Source organism: Carassius auratus, unplaced genomic scaffold (assembly GCF_003368295.1).
Source record: "Carassius auratus strain Wakin unplaced genomic scaffold, ASM336829v1 scaf_tig00214183_4049273_7079891, whole genome shotgun sequence".
NCBI classification, from domain to species: domain Eukaryota; kingdom Metazoa; phylum Chordata; class Actinopteri; order Cypriniformes; family Cyprinidae; genus Carassius; species Carassius auratus.
The window spans coordinates 752,728-777,176 of NW_020527547.1; the positions used below are offsets into that span (position 1 = coordinate 752,728).

Below are 24,449 nucleotides of genomic sequence, written 5' to 3' on the forward strand. Positions count from 1 at the left end.
TCCGTTTATTTTACTGTCTATGCGTGTTCCATATATGGATCAATAAAACATAAGCTTATGATTATCTTTTAGTTGTCCGGTTTAATTAATTGAATTAATTAATTAAAATGAATATATACAAAGAAATCTATAAATTGGATAGCTTTATTTTACTATGTACAAAAATACAAGCAAGAAAAGTAATTTACAGTCAACACAGTTAGCCTGCCACATTAAAACTGTTCAACGACACATTCTTTATAGATTTGATATAATTGTCTGAAAGAGCCATTATATAAATTATATATTTGTAATTGAACTCGCACCCATTCTAAGTGTTTAATTAAATTTAACAACAACAAAATAGATTGGTATTCTGGTAACAGATTGATCAAGAAGTTAAAAAAGTGAAGGTTCAAAATAATTCAGTAAGACATCATTATAACAAACAACATTAGAATCTCTTTGCTTGGAGATCCCTTAAAATACAACAAAAAAGTGGCCACAGTCTTGCTCGGTTTTAAGATACACAATCATTGACTTGACTAACTGTCTGCAGCAAAAGATAAAAAGAGACTTCATTTAGCTTTAAAAAAAATAAAACAAAACACTTAATTGATACCACAATATTTAGTTCAAACTTAGTTTGGCTCAAAAGCAAAACTCTGTCATACAGCTGCCATACAGTTCTTGGCAATAATACAGTGATGCAGATTTTTAATACAGAAATACAGATACAGTAATGTCCTGAGAAAAACCCGACATGTGACACAAAATACCCTCCTGAGTTTCCATTGCCAGGTTTTTATTGTCTGTGGTCATAGTCGCTGACTCTTCTTTTGATCAAGGACAGTTTTGTCTTCAGCTGTTTACATCTTTTCCTTTTCATCCGATAGTCTGCAGACTGTGAGAAAGGAAACAGGTCAGCATTTAGATTTGTATCTATACACATATATCATATTTTTCACTACTATAAACACAGTTATTTTTGGCAGCTGTGACTAATAATGCAATTCATGATATTCTAGTATGAATGTTTTAAAAATAGGACACTAAAATAACTTACCTTCTTCAAACTTTTGAGCCTGTTGTATACATTCATGGCATCCTTTTTAGGGAATAAAAGCGAGTAACATATATTAATGTAACATATTTTAATAACAATAATAATAATTTATAAAAACAGATAAAGATATAATGTTAAATTAATGCTTAATATTGTTAAAGAAGAGCATTATTTAAGTTGGAAGAGATACTGTGAGATTAAGTGACCTTACACCACCCATAACCTGAAACGTGAATTATTGTGACAGACGGGCAAAAAATATTAAAAATATTAAGAGTCGGAAGATAGAAAGAGATCCAACCTTTAGAAGAGCAGTTTTCATTTTATAGATAACATACCATGAACTGTGGGCTGCCTTCCTGTGAGCGGTGCATCTCTCGATCTGCTTCTGCCAAGCCCTGATTAACATCATCTAGCTCAGCCTGAAGACGCTTGTACTCAATGTGGTCTCGGTCAAACTCTCTCTTGTACTCAATCCTCTCCTGCTCATTAATGATGGGAGGATACTCACTGAGAGCATGACAGCACAGAATAGAGGTAAAGGGAGAAATATGGTAAGAGTGATACTGATTGCATAAAATCACAAATGCTGAGAATTATTGAAAAACGTGATCCAAAACTACCAACTAGGACTCAAAAGATTTTCCTCACCTTTCATAGCCAGTGTCCAGCTCATCTCCAGACTCAGGCTCATAGTCTCTCAGTTTGCCCTTCATTCCACTTAAAGAGCTTGTCAAGTCAGAGCCCCTTTTGATAAAAATAAATAAATAAATGACACCAATAGAAATTGTTGTTAATAACTTGGCTGTGATATTATTACAATTTTGATTGTGACTGAAAGAGTAAGAATAGCTTTGTGATTACAATAGTCTCAGTCAGTTCACATAATCAAGTTTGTGAAACTGGTTATTCGTGTTCATGACAAAACAACATCCACCACGTCCTATTGATACAGGGACACGATTTCCTGGATTCCTTCATTCTGAGGCACCTAGTCTAGTGACAGACTACTACAGAGCAGGCCAATCATCTTGAGCCGGTCTGTTCTTGCTTGGCTGATTAACAATGGCGTTCATTCTGCTTGCGGAGTGACTTTGTGTACAATTTTAATTCGCTATTATTAATGCAGATGTTTTCATTTTAACCATTATTTTAAAAATAATAAAAAGTCAACCACTACTAATGTAGTTCATATCTATAATAACCAATCGTATTCTAAAACAGCAAAGCCCTATCAATGCAAAATCACTGAACAAAGTCTACACTAATATGAAAATATTTTTCTACGCATTTGTTTTTGCAACAATATTACAAGTACTGATATGACGTACCTTGGAAGGTAAATTGGCTTCTGGCTGTGTACCATTGGCTGTGCAACACTGAATCGGTCATTGTGGTCTTTGACAAAAGCCTCTGGGTATCCAGACACATTATTTACCTGAAGAAAAACAAATAACGTCATATTTAGCCATTTTATACAAATAAATAAATAAATAACTTTACTGTAAGCCATTCTAGTTTGGAAACATAATGTGCATTTATGACAAATTGATACACTGAAACCTGTTTACTCTGGGTACAAGTATGGTTAGTAGCAATCTTAACATTGCATCAACAAGGTGTTTTTCCAGAGTGTTTTTTTTTAATAATACCCCACCCCTCCATACAGCCTCAAAATATTTTCACCGATTCCTGTAAGTGTTGTTGTAGGCTCCTTTTTACTTTAGCTTCTCTGTTTCCCCAATGCACTCAGCCTTCTTTTTGTATGGTAAATAGTCTGGACAAACATAAAAGCCAGGAAGAACCGGTTCCACCACTTCCACAAATACCTTCATGACATAAAGGACAAACTACCACTGCTCACCTGGTGACAAAACATGTAGGAACAAAGCCAATGGATTGACCTAAAACACTAAGATGGGAATCTAACAGTTCACACCTACCATTTGATAAACTTTTAAGTCACAATCAAGTGTTTAATCATGTATTTCATCATGGAATTTTGTACCAAAATCATGCTTCACATCAAGTGAAAGTGCCTAAGAGAACACGCCCAGAAACTAGACATAAAAACACCTCTTCGTAGAAACATTTCTCTGAAACTTCTCTTCGTGGAAGAGTCTTAATTGCAATGCTAATCCAATGATACTGCTCAAAACAGTGCACCAATTATAGGCACCACATAGCAACTCTTGAAAACAACATGCATCAAGAAGCATTTTATGGTATAAATATGTAATAGAAGTGCAACCTAAGTGCTACAAAAACTATTACATTTCATGACCTCATAAATCCACACATTGTACCGAATTAAGAAAAACACAGAACTAACATGAACAGGATATGAATCTTATATTTTGAGCAATTTGCTGGTGAAAACTCTCACCCATTCTCCGATGCCTCTAGATGTAAGACCGCTGTTGATGGTCTTCACATCATACCACAGAACACGCTCTCTGCCGTATCTCCTGATCTGCCCTCGGGTCTTCACAGCGAATACAAGTAGGATGATCAGTCCGATAACAACCAGAACCCCAAGAACTACAGCAATGACCTTGTGATGATGAGAAAACATTATTAATGCTTTAAAAAGCACCGTAAATAAAGAAACACAATAGAGGACTGGTATCTGGATTTGCATGAATCTCTAAAAGCATTTCTACACAGCTGAAACATCTTAAGTTGTGTCTGATAAGAGCCAGCCTGAACTGAACAAATGTTTTTATGAAGATGGCCTGCTCCCTGTTAGGAGCACATGCTCACCTCTTCAGGCTCCATTACACAGTAGTGGTATAAATATTGATTGATGAAGATCCCAGAGGGCTGATCTTGGTTCTGATATTGTGCACACATTTGCAACATTTGAGTATACATCATGGATCCAGATGATTGAGCAGTGGGGTTAACAGCGACCAGGTACACAATGGTGGCGATGAACATCAGTACAGCCAGGATGGCACTAATAATGATGGAGGCCAGGTAGAATGAGGGAGACTGTGCAGCGTTCTGTCTCGACACTGCCAGGATGAAGATGATGAGCACAGCAATAAAGGTGATTGCAGCGAGTGAGATGATGAAGCCCTTGCCTGATTTCGGATCCATGTATGTGCCGCCTCCATAGCCGTAGCCTCCAACACCCCCACCCCCACTTCCACTAATCCCACTACCGCCATACGCTCCACTGCCATAACTGCTTCCATAGCCCATCCCGAGACTCCCAAGGCCCATGGCGCTGGCATCATAGTCCCATGCCAGTGTGGAGGCTATGCAGGCAAACATAGCAACACACAAAATGATGATGATGATGCACAAAATCTTCATGACACCCGGGGGTGATGTCCAGCGGTAAAAGTGAAGCATTTCATCAGGGTGGTAAGAAGCTGTGCGATGGGTGGATCGGTGATGACTGAAATGACAGTGTGAGATAATATGGATGAGTAAAAGAAAAACTATTAACTAATTATTTTTTAAAAATACTCAGATCCAGGGGTTATTATAGTTAACTAAAACTAAATCTAAAACTATAAAAACAATCATCAAACAGATCATAACACCATCAGAACGAGGCAGTAAGGATTCAGTGTAGAACACTTGCCTGTACTGACAATGGATGATTACATATATATACTCTAATATGCAACTTACTGTCTGCCACCATGTGCATGAGGACGACTTGATTTTTTCGGCATGATGCTAGCTTCCCGGAAAAACTTCACAGGGATGTCTGAATGAAATCTAATGTAAGAATGAAAAAATATAATTGATGAATCACTACAATATAATGAAATAATGCACTGTTGTTAATCCACATTTTCCACAAAGATTAAAATTTAGATACAAGGTGGCTTTTTATATTTTTATATTACAGTTATTAATGAGTCTGCAATCAGAATATGAATATGAATATGATTCTTTATATATATATATATATATATATATATATATATATATATATATATATATTATATATATATATATATATATATATATAAAATTGTAAAATTATATAATAAAATTATATAAAATATATATATATATAAAATTGTAAAAAATCGACCAAGGTGTGTTGTGCTGTAACACCATATAGCCAATAAGATAAAGTCTTATGATTACGGAGGTGACAATATAAGTCTCCTTTTAAAAATGAGAGTCTTTAGATTACTGTAATTATACATTAATTTCATATTTTTATTTAATTTTTATAAAAAAAAATATGGCTGACCAGAGATTGTTATGCTGTTTTATATACAAATATACTTGGACTATAATTTAGATCATTTTGCTGTAAGTTGTTAATCTGTTTTATGAATTTCCATATTTGTTTTAAATTATATTTATTGGTTTAAATTGTATCCAATTACAATTAAACCTAGGCTACCTCACAGCCTGGTAGTAGTAGGTTTAGCAAAACCCTCTTAATATCACTTGAATTTATTTTCTTTGTGTAGGGATATATTGTAGATTCCAAACACGCTTCAAATTGTAGCAAAGAAATATGAGAATATTATATCAACGTTTGAGATCAAGTTAAAAAAAAATCCGTACTTCAGTTGGATTAAGTGATTAAATACCCTCAGAATTAGGACACCTACACCTGGAATTTTATATAAATAACCACATTACGGAGAAAAATCATGCTTCTCAAAGAACACAAAGACGATTAGCTTACAACTATTTGATTATATCTATATATTTTTTTTTATTAGTTCCGCGCAACATAGGCGTATTAGTCAACACAACAATCGACAACATGAGATAGAACATGCTACAGTATTCAGCTGGGAATATTTAAAAACAAACTAAAAAATAGAAAATTAATTAATCACTCACCCTCTTCCTTACAAAAGCTGTCAAAGCTGGTAAATATTTTGTAACCCTTCCTCTGTTCTTATAGAAGTATTTCACAGGCCTCCCAAGAAGCTCAGGCTTCAGGAAACGCTCACCAAATACTGAGAAAGCTTTCATAGATCAGCTGCCTCTCACAGGACACATCAGTGAAACCAGCCTCCCCCCATCCTCACCTGCACAGGTGCAGCCCCGCCCTGAACGTGCGCGCGCTGAGAGGACACTTCAGATGCATGAGGAGCGACTTTCAGAATATATATTGTCTATAAATAAATAAAGTGTCTTGACAATTTTTTATATTTAAACCTAGCTACTTTTCAGGCTATGGTAATTTTATGTTAAATTTGTAAACAATCAGACAATTTCTGGAAAAACAAAAAAGAAAGAAAACAAACCCTTTTATATTCTATCTCATATGCGCCTGAGATGCAAGTAATGTATAAGACCAATTTAATTTCTGTTTGCCCAAATCATGAAAGTGTAATCTGGGAGGGATCTTTTAAATCCTTCCCAGTCAAAATTTCATTGGAAATAAAAAGCAAGTTATTCTTAAGTGCTTTGCTAATTTTCAGTCTCCTTAGTTCGATGTGTGACTCAACACTGTAATGTAATTATGGTTTCAATTTCAATAAATTGACATAAAAATAATAACATTAATTAAAGCAGCATTGTTGTAGATTATTACACACCACATTCAGGATTCATGAGGAATATGGTTTGCACAAAAAGGTGAATGAGCACCTTTTCTCCATGCAGCTTGTAACCTGATACCTTCAGAGCTGTCAAGCTCGTAAAAGTTGAGATTACTTTACTACTGTTCCATGTAACATAGCATGAGAAGTACAAACTAATATTTCATTATTTTGCTGAAAAGACAATGTTTGCCAGTAAAATGAGGAGGCAGGTGTGTTTATTTTTCCACTTTCAATATCAATGATAAAAATGATTAAATTCAAAGGTAGAGTAACATAACACAACACAAATGACAGTATAAAATACACACACACAAAAAAAAACAACTAAAAATTATACTAGAAAAACTGTAAAATACCAAGTAATCTAGGATCATTACAGAGATACTGCTATTTAAACAAATACAATTTTAAGAGCTATTTACATCATATTCTCCACTTTTTTTTTAAAGATTACAGTGATTTCCTTCAAATTACCTACTTCTAAAATAAAAAGTATATACAGAAATGTACAGTATATATTAAAAACTTTGCTGATGTTGCTTCACAAGACATGTCAGTAATAAAGAAGGTCAAATATTCAGTGCTGGGTTTGACGTGGTACATGTCCTTCATTATACTTTTCTGATCTATTGAAATCAATATGAAATTATATCAATACCAACCAAGAGCAAACCAAACACTCTGTTAATTTCTGATGGTATAGCCATGGACAATTTTCTTTTAGACAGTACTTTTTTTTTTGCAGTTCTGTTTAACTGTAACCATCATTCCAGTCCATGACTTTGTCATACTCCTGAATTTTCAGCTTTATGTGTGCAAGTTTGCTCTTCAGATATTCACATCTCTCCCTTTTCTCCTGGTACGTTGGGTCCTACAACCAGAAACAGGTAGAATAATCTTCAGACAGGAAGTATGTAAATATGTCAATAGCTCTACTGACGTCCCTCTAATATTTCCAGTTTTTCCGTTTCTACTGCCTGTCGCTCTCAAATGGAGACAGATACCATTCTTTTGCAGTGACTAAAGAATGTAGAAAGGCAACAGGCAGATGAAGGTTTGAAATGGGTCAAAGCAACGTGTAGAACATAGGTCATAGGTTATCTTTTCTGGGAAAAGTAAAATACCAAACATGTCTTCTGTATATTACTTTAAAACTTGTAGAACAGACAAACAGTACTTACAGCCTTTTTTCTGTTAAACTCATGAATAATGCTATTGACTCTCTCTTGCTCCTGTGGGAGGAAAACCAATTAATACCTAAATTTATTTTCTTTTTAGAACAAAAGATTTCAGATAAATGTATACAGATACATTTTAAACATCCTTGTTTCTGAATTTATTAATTTCAATGGTCATGAGATTAATTTTCGATTACAAATATTCCATGTAGTTTCCTTAAATATAAAAACCTCAAGAGTAATAATAATAAAAAAAAAAAAAGCAAAATGCTGTTTAAAACCTTTACCATTTGGGTCGAAGGATGCTGTGGTAGACTTCTCATCAGAATATCCATTTCCTCAAACTTCTGTGTTAAGATTTGAACTTCAGCATGCAACTCTTTATATTCTGCATATTGATCATTAAACACAGCCTTGTATCGCTCCTTCTCCTCATCAGACCGGATGGTGGGATATTTCCTGTGAGGAGAAAGATTAGACAGAACATTCAGATATAGTAATCACAAAAGGGATGGGGCAACAATAATCAGTCTAAAATATGTGCACTAATTTCTGAACATCATTAAAATCGAGTTTATCTACTGGATAAAATAGACTGAAGTTAATTTGTTGATTTTGTGTTCTTTGAAACTTACGCCACATAGTCTGCAATGACCACAGGTTTGGGGATGTGGCCAGCAGGAATATGACCCCTTAAGATCTCTGGTTCCATCATAACTGGGTTGACAGGTATGCCATCATAAGATTCTGGACTGGCCATTACTGGAGCAGTGTGGATAGGCACAGAGACACTTGAGCCGGCACCAATCTGAGATTACAAATAGTACATTACAGCAATGATTTCAAAATCTTAAAATATTCTTCTTGATATTAAAATTCAACTGCTTACCAAATTGAGCGGAAGTCCTTCTGATTTAAACTAAATACAAATAAGAACAGAAGAGCAAGCGAATTAGATTTTATTAGTAAAGTCTTGAGATTATTTATTGCTATGACTGAAATAGGAAAATCATTTTGAGCATTATGTTTCTTTTTACGTTAATTAGTTTCAAAGAACAAATGATTTGAACTTTACATCTTGACTCATTCTCTCTCTGCGCATCCTTGCAGCTTCATGTCTCCACAGCTTAAGACACACGCCAGCTCCCACAAGATACAACAGCATGTTGAGGAAGAGAAAGATGATGGCAGCATTCTGCCCAGCCTCAGTTCGGCAGAACCCCGCATTGGGCCCAGCGTTGAAATGTGGATAATAGCAGAGACCTCCACGGACTGTGTCTCGCACATACACGATTGCAGCTGACAAGTAGAGCAATGCTAATGTCAAGTTTATCACACACTCTGTGATTGGCCACCAGCTGGAGTCTAGTAGAATAGTACGATAATACATGGTCACTCCTAACACTAATAGAATGATAGTCCCTATCCAGGCAATTCCAGCCACCACAATAACAAAAGGAGTCAAGGGTCCGGAGTAGGAACTCCCAGTTCCTCCATACATCCCACCCATTGCTGATCCCCCATACCCTCCCCCATACGTCTGATGCATGGAGTAACCAAACATATTAAACCACTCATTATCTTTGTGCACGTATGCACAGACGCACGCAAAAACAGCAGCCCCCAAAAGCAACTCTGCGCATCCTAAAATGCGCAGAAGTCCGGCCCAGGATTTCATATATGCGTAGCGCTGATTGTACTCCTCCACCTTCTCACTATAAGTCATAGCCGTCTGCAAAGAGCGTCCAGAAACTGATTCCAGCGGCTCCCCCAATAAAACTGCCTGCTCCTTCCTTGAATTGTAGCTGCCTCCAGACCCTCCATAAGGGTCTAGGTAAGAGCTGGGGGCTGTAGGTGACGGTGCACGTGAGTGTGGAGGAGAGCATGGGACACCTCCGGTGGTGGTGTTCACTTCAGGTGGTGGTGGTGGAAAGGTCCATTTATTGCTGCCTTGATTGCCACTGGCTCTGAAGAAGTTCTTCACAGAGTCTGGAATGAAGCGTCGGATGGGTTTGATGTCCATGGCATCATCCACCTGGTCTTCAACATCACTCGGGTAGAAATCCTGACCAACAGGAGGGTTTTCGGGAAGTGGTGGTGGTGGTGGTGGTAAACTGCCATAGCTGGATGCTGCTACTTCACCACCAATTGGGTAAGGAGCATGCTGACCCCACGGCATGGAGCCGATGGGCACCTCATCATACTGAGGCATATTGCGGACCCAATCAAAGTGGGGCGCTGGCCCGTTTCCAAAAGACATGGTTCTTAGCAGCTGAGTGAACTGAGGATCAGAAAGTTTATCCACTTCATTATAAAGCCTTGTGTCACATATATACTGACATCATGTCATTTGGAATTTTTTTACAAACATAAAAGTAAGGATTATTTGATATTTAAATTATATCTGATATTAATAAGACAATAATTATTGTTATGCCATGGATTATAACCAATAAATGATGAATACTATTTAATAATAAGTGCATTTACATATTAAAAACAAATGTTTTCAAAGGGTTTAGTCTATGTAGGCTACTACCAAACTCTGAAGTCAATGACGGTCTTACCTGGTTACAGAAGTTACATTGCCTCACAGGGTGATTTTAAACAGTGTTTTCCCCTTACAAAGCTTCCTGAAATAAAAAAAAATAAACAAGTGAGTTACACCCTGGCCAAGCGAGCTTAAATAACGAGTTAAAAATAGCAAAATGTGACTTTATAAAAAACGATGGCACAAAATCTGTGTTGCATGAGATGATCTTAACGCGGTTTGAAACCTGCCTGTCAACAAAGAACATGTAAGAAATAAAACGGAACTAATGCATACAAGCTCTGAAGTAATACAAAATGAATTAACGCACTAATTTAGCACTTGTGAGAGCGTTTTCATTATCTACGCTAAAAATGTGAAGGTGTAGATTACATATTCTTGCTCAAATATTTATTTATAAGAAAACATCGCTCTCTTACCTTGTACAGATACTTTCACCTGTCTTCCGCCACTGGGCGCTGCAGGTGAACAGGAATCGATCACGTGACTTGCCCTGCCCCAGTATGTGACGTCACGATACATACCAGTTTCACAAGGAAACAGAAACACTCCATGTATGAAAAATTAGTTGATCTATCAAAACAAACTGTTTTTTTTTTTTTTAGAGTGAGACACTGTTTGAACTTTGCATTTAAAAAAGAGAGCACACTGTGTTGACAACGGTTATTTACCACTCCTTAAACGTCATCCCTTGTTTACACTTCAAACATTTACGGCTCATCACGGTTTCGACCAGGTTTTGTTGAGTCCTCCACTAGGTGCCAATTCACACCAGGAGAATTGTAAAAACGAAGCAACTTGATTCCCGAGACCACGAGATTTGCCTGTCCATTGGTGTTTGTCTTAAGGGGTTTCCCCCTCATTTTTTGGGGTTCTTCCATGGATTGGATGGGTAAATGGTTTAATTTTGTTAATCTGGCCACCATATTCCAGTTACAATTTAATTGAGTGACTTTTTTTTGGCAGTCTTTAAGAATTTGCCAAAAAAAAAAAATCTATTACACAGCACCGAAAAGGCAACAAAATGACCAACGGATTACTTACATGTCATGTTTTTGTATGTAAATTGGATACAGAGTATCCAGCTGAGATTAGAGTAAAATGAGGTGTGTTATTAACTGCATTTTTTCCACGTGTGATGTCTTGCAATGAGAATAATGAAGAGACCAAACATTCTTCTCACAGGTACTCCTTATATTTAATGGTATGCCTGAGGGACTGGATAATGCAGGAAGTTTAGAAGTAGATATGATGGTTTGATTATTGATAAAGCATTAATGTGGAGAATAAGAGGGAAAATAAAATTAAAAAGCAAAAGTACAAACTGACTCGCCAACATGACTGACTTTTTCACTGCTAGAAATAAGACTTAGGGTAGACAAGTTTAAAAGTTGCCAAATTAATCTAATTAAGTATAAATTATGTACTTGTGAACCTTATGATCCATCTTTTGAGGAGAAACACCCACGCCATTTACCATTATTTTTGTGAATTAGATTTGGTCCTAAATTTCAATTAATAACAGATGTTTCTGGTATTTGGTGGCAATTAAACAACATACCATTTATCAAAGAATGTTAATTTATCTTGGATAATTTAATCAGAGAATAACAAGACAGACAAAAGTCCACAAAAAAGGCTCTTTTAAATAGACTATAAAAAATATTTATTTCTTCCATTCATTTTGGAAGTAAATTTAACTTCTTTCAAATCGAGTAATTTCTAACAGTCCCACAGATCTTAAGTCCTTAGCTCAATGGTAGTGAAAATAACTCTGTCTGGGGCAACAGTAACTATGAAATGTGATTTCTGTCTCCTTTGACATAACTTCAAATAGTGATTGAGCCCATCACGTATAATGAAGACATTTAATGTAATAAAGTCAATTGTTGTCTTTCATCCATTGTTCAATCCACTGAACAATTTGTTCCAGATTCCTCTCCAGGTCCTCAGGAGTGTTACTGGGGAGCTGGTGGACTATCTCCTCCTTGTAGGCTTCCATGGCTTCCTCATAGATAGTCTGGAAAATCTCACACTGCACATTGTCCTGGAGTTTCTTTCCCGTGTATCCTCTGAATATGAAAGATATCAAATTAAATCCCTGCATCAGGAAACATACAGCCACACAGCATGTAAATGACTGCTGAACTGTACATAAGGCCCTTCATCACGAAGACTCAATATGCTTTTTGGGTGATTCTCTAATTAGGGGAACTTTTATCTTCCTTAGGATGATTTAAAATTATCCTTTCCCTTAAATGTTTCCTGTTTTGCTCATCCCAGATCTATATTAAAGATTTCAACTAGCCAAAAAGGCTCAAACTGAAATATCACATATGTAATGAACATACTTTTAACTGTTGTGAACACAAACCTGCTTTCAAGACGATTGTAGAGACTGGTGTTATCGGTGCGGAGGACAAAAACAATGTGAAACCAGCGTTCAGGAAAGAAATCACAGCCATGGTAATCAATAATGATGCCTCCATCTCCCATTTTGTCCTCCAGCTCATCCACAACCTAAAAAAATTTAATTGTATTTAACTTTTTTTTTTTTTTTTTTTTTACATTAAGTGCAGTCTGTTGAATTTGCTTTTGACTGACTGGTGATCAGTGTGGTTTCAATAATTTGCTGAATACCCTTCCCTATCTAATTAAACACTCTAAAATATATTTTGTTCAAGATTGCACTGTACTATACATCATCACATTGAAGGGGAACCATTAATTAAAAAATGGCAGATAGATAAATTACAATATTACTTACCCTGTCCTCATCCAAAATAGGACACTGGTATTCTTCATCAAATCCATCGAACAACTGACCTGTAGAGACAATATTTTTTATTATTATTATTTTTTTATATACCTTTTATTTTTAAAGAACAATAACTTACCCTCCTGTGCCAAATCACCAACATTCACATAGGTTAGTCCTGTTCTCTGAGCCAGCTCTTTGCCCAGAGTGGTCTTTCCTACACCAGGGGTTCCTGCCATTTCATGAGGAAGTATATCAATGTTTAGCAATTATTATTATTATTATATTTTTATTTTTTTATTATTGCTATGCCTGCTAAATACATTCAATCTACATTTGTATGACAGGGTACAACCTAGTACATAATCGTGATGTAGATTATTTGGAAAAAATATAAAACTCGCAGTGTCAAAACAAGACTACGTTACGTTACCTGTGAGAAGGATGTTTGGTCTCTTCATGATTCTCATTGCAAGATATCACACGCGGAGATAGAGGAATTAACAACACAACTCGATTTACACTAATCTCAGCTGGATACTCGGTATCAATAAGCATAAAAAAACAAATTATATTTAAATAATCCGTTGGTTATAGCTTCTTATGTGGTTGTTTCAGCACAGACCAACATAAAAACGTGTTGAAAATTGTGGCGCGTAGTTGATGACGCTTTCAGCGTGCGCCAGCAGATGGGTGGTTCGCCACAGCTTTAAAGGGATAGTGAGCATAATGTTACTCCTTACTTGCAGTCACAAATAGTCTGCCTTTTTGTTCTACAAATGTAAGCTGTAGAAATGACCAGGGTATATGTATACTGTACTACCCTAACGGTGTGGTAGCCATGGTTTTGTTGATGCTGCCTGATAAATTGTGACTGCTAGCTTTCTTTATGTCAAGCTAAATTAACGGTCAGTAGCGAACTTGCAGGACTAATATATTTCAAGTATAGGTCTCTGCAGGAAAGTAATGGGAGTTACGAGATCAAGGTGTTTTTACACCATGATACCTGATTGGTTAATGTAATAGTGACGTTAGGTTTAGTGGTGGGGTTGGGTAAGGGGGATCATTTAGATTGCATGATTCAGAAAAACCCAACAGTTTGAAAACACCCACATGGTGATAAACGCCCACTTTTGACCTAAGACCTAAGTCTCATATGTTTGGACAAAATGCCGGATAATACTTTTATTAAATGAGGGGATTACTGGGGTGAGAGTTAATTCTGGTAGCGTGCAGCTGTTTTTAATGCTAATAGAATATAACTTTCTGTTTGCTTCACTTGTAATATACGTTAGACAATTACACTAATCTTTACTACTGTGCATATCTTGTAAGCTTGCAGAGGTGAGTCCCAACTTTGCCTTTTTATAGTAAATGATTTGGTTTTCATCTTCTGAATGGGACGTCAGAATTGATGATGTCAGAGCTGTCTTTGGGAGGAAAGCAATCCTCTGAAAAAGTATGTAACGTTAAAGTCTTTGAAAGTACATTTTTCAGATCGTCATATCGTCAGCCCGTGAGATCGACGATACACGATATTATCGTGAGAGCCACTATGGATGTTATTGTTTTGTCTTTACTTTATTTGTAACGCCATGGAAGAGTTAATTTCTCATGCATGAGAATAGCGCGTTATCGTGTAGCAGCCATTAAATGTAAAACTCCTCGTTTTCTATCTCTTTATGACTTTTTCAAGTGTGTTTTGATTAATTTGATTAAAGAACTACAGTAAATTAGATTTCATAGAGTAGGGCTGAGTACTCCAGTCTTGGTCATACAAACTATTTCACTCTGAGAAAGATTGTGCCCCTAAGAACACATCTGTTGGTTACTTAACATTTTCATATTGCTCTTGTTATTTCAATCTACAAGCATTTCCACTTAAATGCTTTTTTTTCTGACAGGCCGAATTTTATAGTCCACAGAAAGAAAGTTGAAGAAGCTGAAAGCTGGTTGAGAGTTAATTTGGACAAATCAAAAAAGGTCTGACAAGTATGTTGTGTGATGTATGTTTATTTAATCATTTGGGAATTGTTTTACACTCTTTGTTTTATTTTTGGTTTTGTCTCCACAGGGTGGCGCCATTCTGTTGCTCACTGGCCCCTCAGGATGTGGGAAGACAGCAACTGTTCAAGTCCTTGCCAAGGACTTGGGTTTTCAGATCCAAGAGTGGTCAAATCCCTCCACCACCTCTCAATACAAAACGGAGGATTTGTACCCACAAAGCTTTGATCCAAGTCAGAAGTCTTCTTCTTACTAGTCGTGACTGATGTTCAGATAGTGACACTGTATGTAATACGTATGTAATATCTAGCGAATGATAAGTTATATCTTGGCGTCTGCGTATTTTATTAAATGTTCTTGTTCGCTTGTTTATCTGACCTTTTTATTTGAACAGATTCAAGGTTTAACAGTTTCCATGGCAGCTCACAAACAGGGTTATTCCAAGAGTTTCTTTTACGAGGCAACAAATACAACCGTCTACAAATGAGTGGAGAAAAAGTGACTGAAGACAGGAAAATAATTCTTATAGAGGTGCTGCACAGAACTACGCTTCAATAATATTACAGATGTGGAAAAATATAGAAACTTTAAACTTTAAAGAGAAAGTGTTGGGCGAGTTAAAAAGCAACTGATGAAAAAGGCGATGAGAAGAGAAATTGAACATAATGTTAAATTAACATTGAGATGCTGAGTGACACTTTCCCATTATTTTTTGTTTTATCTCAGGAATATCCAAACCAGTTCTTTAGGCAACCAGGGTGCTTACATGACATATTGTCACTTGTATCTTGTATACCAGAGTCCTTGTTTTTGCTTTGTTCATTCAAGCAATTTGTTAAGATGGGCCGGTGCCCACTGGTCCTGATTGTGTCTTATAGTCTCAGCGGGGACAAGAACTCCAGACTTCTCTTTAGAGATGTTCTGCATGAACTTGAAATTCATAACATTAGGTACAAAAATGAAATTTTCCAGAAATCTTTAACAACTTGCAGTTTTCTTCATTTACTGGTGAGCAAATAGTTACTGAACACATTTATGTAATGTATCATTTAGAAATATTTAATTAGAAAATAGAGAAGAAAAAAGTATTCTTGTATGTAAACTGTAATTATGCAATCATTCCTGTCAATTCTCAGACAGTTGTCTGGAGAGAAGACTCTGGGCTTCCAAGAAAGGCAAACCTGCATCAAAACCCAGCGAAAGGGCAAAGGGGAGGAGCAATTCTTCAAAATCAACAGACACGCAGGATGAAAGTCCAGCTTTTGGAGGGAAAGATGCTTCACTTTTCCTGTTCAGAGCTTTAGGGAAAATCCTCTACTGCAAACGTTAGTCGTTTTCAACTCTCATTTTATAATCTTTCTTGACAAAATGTTTTTTTTTTTCTTGTTACTGTGATGTGTTGTACATCATGAACTGTGTGTAAATTCATTCATATTTATACCAATGGATATCGTGTGTTTTCCAGGTGAAAGCTATGAAAACACTCAAGCACCCAAGCTTCCTTCACATTTAACAGATCATCAAAGGGACAAACTACTTGTTGATCCAGAAGTAAATATTAATTAATAATGTAAATTACACAATGAAAATCATTTAAGCTGCTTTAATGTTCTAACAATCTTTTGATTATAATATTTTCCCTCAGCTTGTCATTGAGCGTTCCCATATGTCTGGTGAATTCTTCAACCTCTACCTGCACCAGAACTACCCTGACTTCTTTTCTGATGTAGAGGATATAGCAAAAGCCAGCGAGTACCTCTCTGATGCAGACTTCCTGACAGCAGAGTGGAGCGTGAGTGCAAATGCTGGTGAACTTCCTATAATAACACACATAGGGCTATGCAGGGTTACTCAGATTGTACTGCAGATATAACATTTGATTCCCGAGCACTGTCATCATGTAGTACCTTAGCAACAACTTTATTTTGTTGTCATGGTGTTCATCTTTTCACAGTCAAGGTCGACCATGTTGGAATATGGCTCATCGGTGGCCACTAGAGGCCTTATGCACTCAAACTCTTCTCGAGCACAAGCCAGCAGCCAGTCCACTGTTGGATTCAGGCCTTTTCATAAACCACATTGGCTACACATAAACAAGATGGTATATATATATATTTTTTTACTTTATCAACATCTTTGTGTTGTACTTGAATTATTCAGCATTTAGAGTAATTGATAATTTATTATGCTTATATATTTTAACTAATAGTATAGAGAGAATTTCCTGACTGCTCAGTCGCTCTTCTTACATTTCTGCCTTACTCCTGTGTGCCTCCTGACAGAACTGGTGCCTTATCTTGCAAAGCTCACCAACCCAATGAGAAATAAAGGTGAACATGTGACCTTAGTATCTACAAATTATACAAATATATATATATGCATGCTATAATCTTTCAACTTTAATTTTTATTATTTTCCTTCCTCCTACAAAGGTATGCAAGACTAAAAATATGGTTAAAAATGAATGGTGCACTTCTTCTCATGCATAATTCAGCTTTGTCTTTTTGTTCTATTTAATATATTTTTTTATCTGTCTCATATCAGCTCAAATAGCCTTCATTCAGAATGTTGGCCATCTTTCTCAAAAGAGGCTTCCTGAAAGGTGAGGTATATCAAACTATTGTTGCATTTGAAAGATTTCTGAAATGGTTTAATAAATGTCTTTATTTTCAGGCTGAGACTCGGAGCACTTAATGACAAAACCTTGGCGTTCTGGATGCTGACAGTGAACATGAAGATTCTTCTACTGCTCAGTCCCTGACCCAGAATCTGCACGAGGAAATGCCACAACTGAGCCCAGCTTGCCAAATAACCAGGATCCTTCTGGGGAACTTTCTGGCAGCCAGCTTCAGCCCACAACCCTTTTGAATGAGGAAGACCTGTTAATTGAGGAATATGACAGTGATTGACTGTTCACATGGACATGTTTAATATCACTTGCCCAGATGCAGTTGTTGTACTGTTAGGTTATAGTTTTTTACTTTGTTTTTTAAAGATGCTAGTTATTAGTAGATATTTATGTGCTTCACACAGTATGTAGAAAATTGTTCATATGTTCTTACTTGTATTGAAATGTACTTGTTCTGTACATAGTTTCAGTGTTTTTTTTTTTTTCTTCTTCAAAGGATATTAATGAAAATATCTCAAAAAAATGGAACATAGTATGACAGTTTACAGCCATGAATAAAGTTTTATGTTGTCATGGTGAAACATAATGCTCTTGGACTGAGAAGTAGACAACTTACACCTCAGTTAAAGTAGTGACTGCAATAAATCAGTGTTTGCAACTTTAATGGATGTTTTGTTATTTATTTATTGGGAAAAATCTATGAATCTATATTTGTTACTGTCACTGGGGGACTGAAGATACAACAGGGAGCCTGTGGAAAGGTACATGTCATATATTTGTTATTGTTTGTGTTTTCAAATAGACCGTGTATATTTTAGATGTACAGTATAAATATGGTTAAAGTTGTACTCAATGTACAACTAAATCTTTTAATTTAATTTCATATATTGCTCATCTGTCCCATTTCATTTCTTGGATAAGACTAGACAATCGTCCAGATGGAAGCTCAAAAGTGGAAAGGAAAATACTATTAGCTTTTATGATGGATTTTGATGCAGGTTATTATTATTGCTAATACCTCACTGGGGATCCGTGGGACTGTAACGCTCGAAAACCTCCGCCATATGGCGATATTTCATGATCTATATAATAGTGTGTTCTGTAATCAAGTTGGGTCAGACTCGGACACCTCCCTTCATGAAGTTTCACTTCGTCAAAGTGAGAGGAAAGTCTTGAAGTCCTTGTTCTTGTTAGCGAAATACAAATGCCTCCCCTCACGGACAGGTTTTCGTAAAGGTATGTAATGGTTATGTTTTGTAGTGACTAACCTTATTAGTCTAACTCTCAAGGAAGTTTCGTTTTGCTTTGGCCAGTATGCTAAATTATCGAGCTCGATTTAACCTTTCCATGTCTCCTGTTTTGACTGTCAAACATGATATTTACATAGATTTCAGTTTTATTGTCTTTAAACATGCGTAGTACTTAACATGACTGATGTATTTCTTTGTCTTTATTCACTCAGACGATTTCCTTCTTTCTTTTTCTTTTTCTTTTTTTTTTTAGTTTATCGTGATGCAAGGTGAGAGTTCATGCCCTCAGTGCCCCACAGAAGATGACATGAGAGAGGGGGATCTAGGTGATGGCATGGGGGCCAGATCCAGAGGACATCATGACCATCTCCCACAGATGAAGAGCAGGGGGAAATTTCTAGACTTCATGTCTCAGTCGCTACCATTCAAAGGGGGCAGCGAGAGAAGCAATGGGCCCTTCTCTTGGACATCATGCAGAGCTATGTATGCTGTTTTTAGGGAAGAACTGGAAGCTGAACGAGCCGCACGGTGGGAGAAAAGACAGTCGGGTTAGTTTTCTGGACTGGCATCTAAAGTCATTTAAAACATTCAAACCTCTTTGATTCTTTCATGGGCACAGACCAGACTAAGCTATACTGTATCTAGCTTATGATAAAAGTGAGTTCAGTTTTAAAGCTATTATAAAGAGGATAACTTCCTGGTAATATCCCACTCCAAACACTTAATCCTCTGTTGATTTGCGGTGTTTGTTGAAGTCAACACCTGCTATTTTTTTTATCAGGGAGGGAACTTTGTGTACTCCCTTGAGTAATTCTATACTTAAACAAATATTCCACAATAGAACCACACTGCTACCAGGATATGATGTGTTGACAATCCTAGAAAACCATGTGCTAACACTGCTTTTTAAATGTAACTGCATTCTTTTGTAGAAAGCTCTTCTGAAGACACAAGTGAAGAGCTGCAGAGAAGACTACAGGAGGTCACAGAGGTAAACGTACTGAAAACCAAATGTGATAAAAGATCAATCAAAATATATCTCACACAATAGAGCTGCAGAAAAGTAGCAGCCCTGTGAGTTTTGAATGGAGTAAATAAAAGATACACATCTTCACGCGTGAACATGTCTAAGGTGTATGGAAATCTTCACTTTGTATCAGGAAGTGGAGCTGTTACGCACAGAACTGGAGGTCACTCATCGCCACCTGGAGGGAAAACATGAGGCTCTTAGGATCTTGCAAGGACAGGTACTTCAAAATATGATTGTATCATTATTAGGTCTTATTAGGTCATTTATGAAGTGGTTTACAGCCCTGTGCTACATTTGTCCCTGAAGGCAATCTTGGACAAAGCAACTTGTCATACCAAAATATTGCTTCAGAAGAGTGAAGAGAGCAACAAAGCCCTAGAAAAGGTAGGACTCATACAACAATTAAACTGCTTTTAATCTTTTTATAATTCAAACTTATTCCTGAAAATATGATCTCATTCCAGTGAATTATTTTCCACACAGGAGGTTAATGCATTGCAATGGGAGATCACTTTTAACAAGGTGCAGTTCAAGAATGTGGAAAACTCATGGAGTTTAAAGTATGAGAGGTATACCCATGCAAAAAGACACTATTAAAGTTGGCATGATTAGAAAACTGGTGACAGAGAGAAGACTTCTCTTGATACAGAAGAAGATTTGCTGCTACTTCAGTTTTATTGCGACTTTAAAAATCATCATAATGATATTTGCAATCATTTTGCATTGCACATTTGCAGAGCATTTTAATTAAGAATTTATCTTTTTTTAATAATATGCCCAATAAGACTCGAGCTATGTATTGAGGAAGTAAATAGAGCCCATTTTAAATTCATTTCTCTTTAAAAACACCCACATCTCACTGGTTCATGTCATTACCACTTCAGGGTGCTGGCAGAAAATGAAGTCCTAAAGAAAGCACTAGAGGAGAAACTGAGAGAACATCAGGAGCAAATGACAGAGAATGCCTGTAGGTCACAACGTAGTTCTTACTTTTATTTCAGGACCCAATTGCTGTTTTTTTTCCCAGTGCATATTTATGCATTTTGTGTCTTAGCCCTGAGCCAAAAATGTCTGGAGCTTTTGTCAATGCTCAGTGCTAAGGAAAGAAGGGACTACCAGAGGACCCAGCCTCCCTGCAGCCGGAGAACAGACGGTTCAGCGCTAGAGGTAATGTTGGTGGATTGTAGTCTGTTTTAAATAGCTTTGTTCTGTAGTAAACAGCTCTCTATCCTCTTATCTCTCAGTTAGCGGTGTATGGGGCATGTCAGTGTAACTCTAATGGGGGCGAGCCATGCTCTTGTGCTAGAAGTGCTGCTGCAAGTCGCAAACAGGTTCTCCAGCTCAAGCAAGAGGTGCTTGTCTTCATTTATCAATACTTCTGTTTCATTACCTTGCAAATTAACCCTCATATTTAGCCAGTGCATGTATTAAATCCATTACAGTGCTGGCTTTGCTAATTTGTCCTTGAGGGTCTTGTAACACAATGTATTTGTCTGCATTAGCTGGAGGAACAGCAGAAGAGGAAGGAGGAGGCATACGTCATGATGGATGCTTTCCGCATCGCTTTTGAGCAGCAGTTGAGGAGAGTCGGTGAGAACGTGCTCCGGCAGGCTGAGACCGCAAGACACCAGTCGCACTACCAAAGGCATGAGAGAGGTAAAGTGTTGCTATGCTGGATAGCTAAAACTGAGAAAAAAATCATGCAGTGTATTATGTCAATTTCATTAAAAATGTTCACAGACATCTCCAAGATTTAGTTTAACTATTTAACTGTCACCCCATCCCGTATACGGGACGCCTACATTTACTTCTTTATATTACAATTAAATATAATCTAATCTTGACAAACTATATATCGTTGGAAAGGTCTAAAACTCCCAAATATATATTTTACCAGTCTTTTTTGTAAAAAATTATGAAGGAAAAGTAATAGATTAATTTATGACAAGCATGCACCCTCAAAAATATACATTATAACAGGAGTTCTGACCTTTGTTTAAAAAAGACTTCTTCATTGCATTTTTCTCTATCACATTTTAGAAATTATCAGAAATTATATATCAACTGAAAACTTAAAATCTCAAAATTTATCCTTTAAAACTCATTTAAAAATCAGACATTGCATTACCATGTAAATGGTACATTAATATCATGTTACAAAATGTTTTCATTCATGAATTATAAAAATTTAAGTTTGGATCGTGCACTATAAAGTCTATGTTCAAAAATGTGTGTGACAGTTATTAAAAAGAATGTAAAATCACCCATAAAATCTGACAACAATGGCATCGTAAATAATGCTTTAATGGTATTATAATATACCATTATAATTAAAGTTTCTATCAGTTTTTTTTTTTTTTGTATTACTTATAGATTATCAGTTTCATTTTTAATCGAACTTTTATGAATTGTGCTTATGTTCGTTTTTTTTATTATTTTTTAATAAGTTTGATTTATTTTTATATCAGTTGTAGTTATAGTTCAGTATTAGTTTTGATTTTGATTATTTTACAGTGCAACTCTTCAATTAATTAAATTGATTAATTACTAATTTAATATTATTTATTATTTTAAAGGGAAACAGGGGTCTCTCAGTGTAGGTGAAAGGCTGAAAAAATTTCTGCCCATAACAAGTGAAGGAAAGATATCAGCCAATTCAGATGAAACACTGCATATGCTGCTTGATCTGGTCAGTATACTTTTAATTATATGTTGATTTTATTTTGATTTTATATACTTTTCTATATACTTTAACACTACATTTGGCTTGACTTTTTGATTGTCTTCCCTCTTAAGTTAAAAGACAAAGAGGAAGCCTTGGCACATCAGAGGAAGGTGAGCTACATGTTGGCACAAAACACTAAGGATTTAGAAAAACGTCTCCATATGCAGCTAGAGGAGCTGGACCTTTCACACATAGACAGTAAAACAAAAACAGAGGCATCTGAGGAGAGTGAATGGAGCAGAGGAAGAGACCGTAGATGCTCTGCAGATCTCACTGTACCTGACAGCCCTGCAGCTGATGATGAGCAGACCTCCAAACCAAATCAGCCTTCCACTGAAATTAGAGAAGCTAAACCTGACAATAAAGATGTTTAAAAGAACAAGACAAGAATTAAGTTTCATGTTGTATTACTTCAAAAGACAAATACCTGCAATATTTTCATATTATGTGCCATTACCTAGGAAACCAGAACATCAGGTAACCCAGAATACCCAGAATAACTGAACTGAAAATACCCTCGATTCTAACCACAAGCGCTCAATGAAGTTGATAGGATCTAATATACATTATGCACAAATTTTAATTCTAAAATTTTTAAATTGATGTGTTGGACCAGCCAACAAATTTCATGGTACTCCTAGGGAATTCTGGGAATGCTCTGTAAGTTCTAAAGTTATACTGTTTCTTTATATACAGACATACATACTTGTATGTGTTTTTGTAAAAAAAATAAAATAATAATGTATATATTTCTCGGTAATATAATGATTTTTTAATATACTATTTTTGTGTTTTAATAAAACATATTTATTATTATTAATATATATAAATAATTAATTAATACTACGATTAACCAAACATTTGACTAGTACTGTACATTTCGTAGTGAAAGCGAGCTTTCGAAAGTGTGAACATAGACTGAATAACTGCATATCCCATAATGCTTCACGCTACCGGTTTCCGTAATGTTTAAAAGTATTAGCTGTCATAATGTAAATGTTATGTTCAAAAAAGTATATTACTTATAACAATATATGGGTTTAATTAAACATGAATTGTAGTGTTTCAACTTATGCACAACAGTTATCTTATCACAACAGCCTATTTGGTCGTTTGCTACCTCAAACTACAATCACTGTCAAACACCAAAGGTAAGAAAGCTAAGTTTCTAGCTGTCCAATCAGATACTGTCATTGCATTGGTCCAGATTAAAAATAATCATTTGTCCAAGTAAATTTTTTCAGTCACTCAGACAAATGAAGGGGAAGTATGGGCTTTATTTGTACCATGAAAAATCATAGATAGAAGGAATTCAATAATGACAATGTTATTTGTGCTTTGGATCATTTCACATTTTCATATTAAGATGCCAAATTTAAAGCATTATTCATATGTTTTTATTCACTGGTGAAGTTGATTGTGTTCTGCCTTAGTGTCAGCCTTGTAACTGAGATTGTGTTTAACATCTCACCTTCTCTCTCTCAGGTACAGCCTGACTGTTTGGAAAGGCAAACATGATGTTCTTAAATCGGAGGATCTGTTGCTTTACAGGCAAAACTTCAGCAAAACTAGGATTTAAAGCAATTGCACTTAGACTGATATTGTTTTTGAGATAATAAAACACACACATACAGTAAAAAAAGTTGCGTCCCAAATGATACATTATACACTTGTATGCTATGTACTAAACCATGTAGTATATGAATTTTATAAGCTTATTTTGTCATTCAACATCGGAG

The 24,449-nt window shown here is 36.0% G+C and overlaps 5 protein-coding genes across 7 annotated transcripts; 2 read left to right on the plus strand and 3 right to left on the minus strand.

Annotated features, from left to right (window-relative positions):
* Nucleotides 1-128: 128 nt before the first annotated feature.
* Nucleotides 129-6,031, minus strand: LOC113091357 (occludin). The gene is made up of 9 exons (XM_026256828.1): nt 5,876-6,031; nt 4,691-4,780; nt 3,809-4,451; nt 3,432-3,599; nt 2,377-2,483; nt 1,697-1,792; nt 1,384-1,555; nt 1,046-1,087; nt 129-883 (listed from the first exon to the last, which is right to left on the minus strand). Exons 2-9 carry the CDS (start codon nt 4,732-4,734, stop codon nt 785-787), a joined length of 1,371 nt encoding a protein of 456 aa, XP_026112613.1. The 5' UTR covers nt 4,735-4,780; nt 5,876-6,031; the 3' UTR covers nt 129-784.
* A 752-nt stretch (nt 6,032-6,783) lies between these two features.
* LOC113091305 (MARVEL domain-containing protein 2-like) lies at nt 6,784-11,371 on the minus strand. The gene is made up of 8 exons (XM_026256729.1): nt 10,734-11,371; nt 10,331-10,396; nt 8,839-10,044; nt 8,653-8,682; nt 8,399-8,571; nt 8,051-8,222; nt 7,767-7,817; nt 6,784-7,456 (listed from the first exon to the last, which is right to left on the minus strand). Exons 3-8 carry the CDS (start codon nt 10,021-10,023, stop codon nt 7,337-7,339), a joined length of 1,731 nt encoding a protein of 576 aa, XP_026112514.1. The 5' UTR covers nt 10,024-10,044; nt 10,331-10,396; nt 10,734-11,371; the 3' UTR covers nt 6,784-7,336.
* Nucleotides 11,372-11,891: 520 nt separating this feature from the next.
* On the minus strand, nt 11,892-13,749 carry LOC113091307 (adenylate kinase isoenzyme 6). The gene is made up of 5 exons (XM_026256732.1): nt 13,506-13,749; nt 13,212-13,304; nt 13,082-13,140; nt 12,689-12,834; nt 11,892-12,386 (listed from the first exon to the last, which is right to left on the minus strand). Exons 1-5 carry the CDS (start codon nt 13,540-13,542, stop codon nt 12,197-12,199), a joined length of 525 nt encoding a protein of 174 aa, XP_026112517.1. The 5' UTR covers nt 13,543-13,749; the 3' UTR covers nt 11,892-12,196.
* A 1,879-nt stretch (nt 13,750-15,628) lies between these two features.
* Nucleotides 15,629-18,363, plus strand: LOC113091306 (cell cycle checkpoint protein RAD17-like). The gene is made up of 8 exons (XM_026256731.1): nt 15,629-16,026; nt 16,213-16,401; nt 16,542-16,627; nt 16,722-16,868; nt 17,031-17,177; nt 17,286-17,406; nt 17,621-17,678; nt 17,750-18,363. The coding sequence occupies exons 1-8, from the start codon at nt 15,993-15,995 to the stop codon at nt 17,835-17,837; spliced, it is 870 nt and encodes a 289-aa protein (XP_026112516.1). The 5' UTR covers nt 15,629-15,992; the 3' UTR covers nt 17,838-18,363.
* A 157-nt stretch (nt 18,364-18,520) lies between these two features.
* LOC113091362 (coiled-coil domain-containing protein 125-like) lies at nt 18,521-24,023 on the plus strand. Of its 3 annotated transcripts, XM_026256837.1 has the most exons (12): nt 18,521-18,941; nt 19,209-19,503; nt 19,888-19,946; nt 20,116-20,202; nt 20,292-20,369; nt 20,469-20,554; nt 20,870-20,952; nt 21,040-21,152; nt 21,230-21,337; nt 21,488-21,641; nt 22,562-22,674; nt 22,782-24,023. In XM_026256837.1, the coding sequence occupies exons 2-12, from the start codon at nt 19,218-19,220 to the stop codon at nt 23,082-23,084; spliced, it is 1,470 nt and encodes a 489-aa protein (XP_026112622.1). In that variant the 5' UTR covers nt 18,521-18,941; nt 19,209-19,217; the 3' UTR covers nt 23,085-24,023. The 3 variants fall into 3 exon arrangements, with proteins under 3 accessions (XP_026112622.1, XP_026112620.1, XP_026112621.1); XM_026256835.1 differs by having other exon boundaries at nt 20,870-21,152; XM_026256836.1 differs by lacking the exon at nt 18,521-18,941 and having other exon boundaries at nt 19,063-19,503; nt 20,870-21,152.
* Nucleotides 24,024-24,449: the final 426 nt, after the last annotated feature.

Coding starts and splice junctions, on each gene's coding strand:
- LOC113091306 (XM_026256731.1), top strand. CDS start 15,993: ATGTTCTGCATGAACTTGAAATTCATAACATTAG. Junction 16,869..17,030: donor TCCTGACAGCAGAGTGGAGC/GTGAGTGCAAAT, acceptor ATCTTTTCACAG/TCAAGGTCGACCATGTTGGA. Junction 17,407..17,620: donor CAACCCAATGAGAAATAAAG/GTGAACATGTGA, acceptor GTCTCATATCAG/CTCAAATAGCCTTCATTCAG.
- LOC113091357 (XM_026256828.1), bottom strand. CDS start 4,734: ATGCCGAAAAAATCAAGTCGTCCTCATGCACATGGTGGCAGACA. Junction 4,452..4,690: donor CATGCACATGGTGGCAGACA/GTAAGTTGCATA, acceptor CTGTCATTTCAG/TCATCACCGATCCACCCATC. Junction 1,088..1,383: donor AAGGCAGCCCACAGTTCATG/GTATGTTATCTA, acceptor TTCCCTAAAAAG/GATGCCATGAATGTATACAA.
- LOC113091362 (XM_026256835.1), top strand. CDS start 19,218: ATGCAAGGTGAGAGTTCATGCCCTCAGTGCCCCACAGAAGATGACATG. Junction 21,153..21,229: donor CAGACGGTTCAGCGCTAGAG/GTAATGTTGGTG, acceptor CTTATCTCTCAG/TTAGCGGTGTATGGGGCATG. Junction 21,338..21,487: donor TTCTCCAGCTCAAGCAAGAG/GTGCTTGTCTTC, acceptor TGTCTGCATTAG/CTGGAGGAACAGCAGAAGAG.
- LOC113091307 (XM_026256732.1), bottom strand. CDS start 13,542: ATGAGAATCATGAAGAGACCAAACATCCTTCTCACAG. Junction 13,305..13,505: donor ACCAAACATCCTTCTCACAG/GTAACGTAACGT, acceptor ATGAAATGGCAG/GAACCCCTGGTGTAGGAAAG. Junction 12,835..13,081: donor CTATTTTGGATGAGGACAGG/GTAAGTAATATT, acceptor AAATTTTTTTAG/GTTGTGGATGAGCTGGAGGA.
- LOC113091305 (XM_026256729.1), bottom strand. CDS start 10,023: ATGTCTTTTGGAAACGGGCCAGCGCCCCACTTTGATTGGGTCCGCAAT. Junction 8,223..8,398: donor GTCATTGCAGACTATGTGGC/GTAAGTTTCAAA, acceptor TTCTCCTCACAG/GAAATATCCCACCATCCGGT. Junction 7,818..8,050: donor AGCATCCTTCGACCCAAATG/GTAAAGGTTTTA, acceptor TTCCTCCCACAG/GAGCAAGAGAGAGTCAATAG.